General features: G+C 36.8%; 1 protein-coding gene across 1 annotated transcript in view; it reads right to left on the bottom strand.

Annotated features, from left to right (window-relative positions):
* The window catches only part of nek6 (NIMA-related kinase 6), a gene marked incomplete in the record, with an annotated part of 25,390 nt that overhangs the window by 4,283 nt on the left and 15,184 nt on the right, over window positions 1–5,923 (bottom strand). Inside the window, 3 exon segments of the mRNA XM_014015131.1 lie at window positions 753–866; window positions 5,121–5,215; window positions 5,350–5,457. Of these exon segments, the coding sequence (XP_013870585.1) occupies window positions 753–866; window positions 5,121–5,215; window positions 5,350–5,457 (317 nt within the window).

Here is a 5,923-nt window from a genome sequence, read left to right as displayed (position 1 = left end):
CAACAAAGGCTTTTGTACAAAGTATTAGATAAATTTCAGTAAGTGTGTTCAATACTTATTTCTTTGTATGTATGGATCACTTGGGTTGTTACCAACATCTGGTGAAAATTTCATGTCATTAGCACCTCTAGTAATATATTTACTGAGAAAATGGTGACGTGTTAAATACTTATTTTACCCGCTGTATGATACTGGTCCTTTGCAGCTAGAACAGCTTCACCTCTTCTGAAGGCTGCTCACAGGGTTTAGGAGTGTTTATGGGGATTTTTGAGCATTCTTCCAGAAGCACATTTGTTAGGTCACATGATGTTGGACAGAAGGCCTGACTCTCAGTCTCTGCTCTAATTCATACCAAAGGTGTTCTGCTGGGTTGAGGTCAGGACTCTGTGCAGGTCAGTCAAGTTCATCCACACCAGACTCTGCCATCCATGTCTTTATGAACCTTGCTTTGTTCACTGGAGCACAGTCATTAGGATGGGTGAGCAAATACATACATATGGCAACATATTACAACTTTATTCAGGTAATTATGACTTTATTCTCAGATTATTTTGACTTTACTCTTACATATTATGACTATTATCATAATTTAAAAATAAATCTCAGTCTGGCTCTAACTCTCCATCATACAAACCAACTGTCGTTTCAAACTGAAGACATTGTGTTGTGTATGGTGTTTTTAGATCTTTTTTAACAAAAGCTGCCAAAACACAAAACTTTTTAATAGATTCAATAGTTTAGTGTTTGTTTACCTTCTCAGAGTAAAGGTCAGGTTGGAGAGGGGGGTAATCACACTGCTCAATCTTTTGGCAGAGGGACAGGAGGTTCATCTGGTCCCCATAGAAAGGGCTCTGCAGAGCAGCCATCTGAAGAAAGACAGTGAATGAGAGAAATCCTGGAAAAGCCTACTTTACGAGTCTGAGCAGAATGACCTGCAGCCATTAAAGCTGCTCTCTTTGAGCCAAGGGAGGGTGCTGAGCACAACACTCTCAGGAAGATTCATTTCACAGCTTTTGTCAGACTCGCTGATTTGACACAGTCCGTGCACTCAGATTTCAATCAAACTTCAGAAACCAGGGCAGGAAACAAAACAAAAAAAGACTGATATGAGTTATTGCAGCATATGGAGACTGTGTGTCCCAAAATACTCTGACATGCACCCAAAACCATCGTTCTGACTACCAGAACAATGGCTTTGTACTGTAATACAACACAGAAAAGTTTGAATAAACTTATGCACAGGATCGTTCTGCTTCTCCTCTAAACCACATTTTAAAGCATTTGTACTAATTTCCTGCACTCCTGTTTTAAATGTTCTTAACACTCAGCTTCCTGTTTGTGCAAGTCAAACACACTCTTTTTTTCAGTTTGCACTTAAAACTGTTGTGGAACAACCCTGTCAGAATTACTATGATGACTGCTACAATCCTGCATATCCTAGTTTAGCTATAGTGTTTGTTTCAAACAACAGCTTAGTAACAGGAATTCAACAACACAATGTGCTACGAGCTACAACTGTACAACTATACACTTATTGGTAATCAACAAAAAGATTTTAAAAAATGTTGTAGGTTTTGTTTATATCTAAACATCATCATTATTATTATTATTATTATTATTATTATTATTATTATTATTATTATTATTATTATTATTATTATTATTATTATTATTATTATTACCACCACCACTGACTTTATGGTTTAAAAACAGAAAAAGTTCAACTGAAGGAAAAAACAACTGAGTTGCTTCCTTTAGATATTGCAAACCTTTTGTGCAGCAACAGTTGTGGTTGAGAGGGGAACTCACTACAGAACAATAAACTTCTTTTTGTCATGATCAAATGTCTTAATACCACCAAGTAATACTAGTTGGAAAGTCACTTGACCAGGCTTTATTGAGAAGTGTGAATTTATGGGTTGCCACAACTTGCATCTATTGTTGGCTTTTTTTCTGTTTATTTTTTGTCCTTTTTGAACCAGTTTGAATTATCAATATGAAACTCCAACTTGTCATGTTGTGAAAACAAAGGTCAACAGAGATAAAAATAAAGAGTTGCCTTGTGACAGATGAATCAATGTACTTTCTCAAATTTGCAGTGAACTTTGCATTCTTTCAGATAAATATGAAGACATCAGTTAATTGGACTCCACTTCTTCCAAAGTCAAAGCAGACGCCACGTTTGCTCTTCTTCAGACAGACAAATACCAACAGTTACCAATGGTTTTGCAACCTAGCTTACATACTATTACTACCTACAACCTACCTACTTTATAATTTAAGTAATATCAAGTAATACAAAATAAATTATCTAAATAATCCAATTTTTTAACTGACCCCCTGACCTCAACACTGACCAATAAAATGGCACCAATTAAAAACACTTTTTTCTCCTCATGTTTGGACTTCAGAGCTGGGAGGAGATACATTATTCAGCAGTTTTGGTTTTTGTGAAGATCTGAAGCTCCTGTCTTTCAGAGAGCGTGCACGGGAAAAAACTAACAGAAGCTAGGTTAGGAAATGACAAATTATACAACAGCCTTAAAATTATTGTATTTTTACACAAACTATCATTTGTGCTGATTGAATGAGCAATTTCTCGGGGGGGGGGGGGTAATGTGAGTTGTGTGGATGAATATGTGCGCTGAAAAGAAATGGGCTTCATCGTATAACTTGTAAAAACAATAATTACTGTATATCTAACAACACTGATGTATAAGCTCTGGTCCAGTATCATTAACAGTACTGGAATAATGGCTTTAAGTGTGAACATGGTGCATGCAGCGTTGTTTACAAAAAAGAAAACGAGCTATCTTTTCCTCTCTTGCCTCTCACAGCCTGCTTCTCCTGTGCTGTCAGACTCAGCATGAAGGAGAGCGGCTGCTAACACAGGATTCCAGCGCTGATGTGACCTGCATGCGCAGAAAAAGACATGGAAGTCATATTCAGCTTGTTGTTTACAGAAGTAGCTAAATATAAAAATCTGGGTGTGATGGTGGATCCTCTGTTTAAATTTGAAAAACATATTAGCACTGTTATCAAAGCCAGTTTCTTCCAGTTGAGGACACTTGCTAAGATAAAATCTTATCTTCCTTTGACTGACTTTGAGAGAGCTATTCATGCATTTATCACTTCATGTTTAGATTACTGTAATTCTCTGTATTTAGGGCTGGATCAGAGTTCTTTACAGCGATTGCAGAGGGTGCAAAACGCTGCAGCCTGTTTGTTGACAAAAGCAAGGAGGTGTGACTCTATTAGCCCCATTTTGCGCACACTTCATTGGCTCCCTGTTGTCTTCCGTGTAAAATTTAAGGTTTTATTGATAGTTTTTAAATGTTTAAACTCTTCGGGCCCATCTTACTTAACTGAACTTGTGCAGCCCTACACCCCACCCAGAGCCCTGAGGTCAGCCGACCAGCTTTTGTTGGCTGTCCCTAAAGCCAGGTTAAAGACCAGAGGAGACAGAGCTTTGGCTGTGGCAGCACCCAAACTGTGGAACAGTCTCCCTTTGTCTGTTAGGCTCTCTCAGTCAGTGGGTCAGTTTAAGTCCAGACTGAAGATGCATCTGTTCTCCCTGGCCTTTAACTCTGGTTAAAAGAAAATTTGGACTTAATTTGATTTGAGTTTTTGGGAAATTGCTGCAACTTATATTAAGTATGTTTTTGTTTTTTCTTGGTATCACTATTTTTTGGTATGCTACAGCTTATTCTATTATTGTTTTTATTTTTTAACAAATTTCAATTTTATTGTAATTATATGTGCGTGCGTGCGTGCGTGCGTGCGTGCGTGCGTACGTACGTACGTACGTATGTATGTATGTATGTATGTATGTATGTATGTATGTATGTATGTATGTATTGTTTTACCCTTAGTTAAATGTGATGTGATTGCTGTGAAGCACTTTGGTCAACTGAGGTTGTTGTAAATGTGCTATATAAATAAAATTTGACTTGACTTGAAACATGGATGCTCTTGTTAGCATTTTGATTCTAAAATTGTGCAATCAGACTCATTTAAATAATTATCTGACCTGCTTGTTTATTTCACTGTTTACATCTGAATCTGCCTCTGAACAGATGCTCCACTGCAGCTTTTTATTTTTGGAACAAAGTGATGTGCAAAAACTAAAGTTTCGACTGATTAACTTTAGCATCGATACACTCCACGATCGCTTGATGTTACAATCGTATTTTTCTGTGGATTCTCAGTCATTCAGGTATAGAAAGTTAAAAGAAAAAACAAATACAAATTATAAAATTGAATGTGCAAATAAAAATTACGTGGCTTTATTGTATGTTACACTGCCTGGCAAAAGAAAGTTACCAAAAAAGGAAAAAAGAAGGTCACACACTCTTGTTGGACCACCTTTAGCTTTGATTATAGCTCACATGCTCTGTGGCATTGTTTGGATAAACTTCTGCAAGATTTATTTCCATCCAGTGTTGCATGACTTTTTCACCAAGATCTTGCATTGATGATGGTAGAGTCTGATCTTCTCCAGCACATCCAAAAGATTCTCATTGACTCTGTGGAGCCAATCCATGTGTAAAATTGATGTCTCATGCTCCCTGAACCACTCTTTAACAATTCCAGCCCCATGAATCCTGACATTGTCATCATGGAATATGGCCATACCATCAGGTAAGAAACAAACCACTGATGGAATAACCTGGTCATTCCGTATATTCAGGTCAGCTGACCTCATTATTTGAGCACAAACTGTTGCTGAACCTAGACCTGACCACCTGCAGCAACCCAACAGCATAGAACTTAGTTGAATCCAGGTGGAGACTTTCTTTGGCCAGGCAGTGTGTTTTGTTCTATAATAAAATTATTGCATATTCATAGTTTGTTTGTGGTTTTATTCCCATAGAAAAACATTGATTAGAGGACCGTTAAAATACTCTATCAATAAAATCTTAATGATACCCATCCCTAGCTACAATGTCTTCATTGGAAACTTTAGTTTCAGACATTAGTCACCACAAAGACTGGGAGGTAAGAGACTCTCCAACCTCCCGGCTGCACAAGTTAGACATATTTTCATGAGGAAGAAGGTAAACTTTATAAATTTTCACTATCCATAAATTTAAAAGTCCTGCCAGTGAATGGGAACTTACCTCATACAGAAGACACCCCAGAGACCAGATGTCTGATTTAAAATTGTATCCATTTTCATGGATCCGTTCTGGTGACATGTAGTAAGGTGTCCCCACTACAACACACAGTATAACAAACAAATAAAACCTTCACACTTTCCATTTGACCCACAATTAGTGGCTCAATGAATGGTACACACCATGCATTTATGTGCAACATGAACAATGATTTATATTCTGTGTATTTTACCTAAAGAATGTGCTGCAGTTGTTTTAGAGCTGAAAAAGCGTCCTAATCCGAGGTCACCAAGCTTCACCTCCCCTGTGGCTGTTATGAACACATTCGCTGGCTTGATGTCTGTTTGGACACAGAAAATTTTTTTAACTTCCATTACAGACTTAAAGAAATTCAATATTAAAATAAAATGTACGCAAATTAATTGGAGAGTGAGCTTCGGCCATAACACTGAAAATGCTATACGTTCTTTTATGGTTTTACGCTAATATTTAGGTTTCTTTCAATAACTTTTTATCACTTCTGACTAAAAAAATGAAACAACTGCAATATTTTGGATTTATTACCCTGTTGAAATTAATGCTTATTTATTTACATTTTACTTCACAAATAAAATATTTGTCTATAAAGCCCAATGTTTTTCAGATGCTGCCTTCTTGCATTTTAACAGTAGAACATAAAGTAACAGACAAACTGAAAAAGAAAGGGCAGATACAGTGGTTTGCAAAAGTATTCATACCCCTTGAACTTTTCCATATTTTGTCACATTACAACCACAAACATAAATATATTTCACTGGAATTTAATG

The sequence above is a fragment of the Austrofundulus limnaeus genome, unplaced genomic scaffold (assembly GCF_001266775.1).
Source record: "Austrofundulus limnaeus strain Quisiro unplaced genomic scaffold, Austrofundulus_limnaeus-1.0 Scaffold123, whole genome shotgun sequence".
Taxonomy (NCBI): Eukaryota; Metazoa; Chordata; class Actinopteri; order Cyprinodontiformes; family Rivulidae; genus Austrofundulus; species Austrofundulus limnaeus.
Note: the sequence above shows the minus strand (reverse complement) of the source record. Positions and strands in the feature narration are given on the sequence as shown.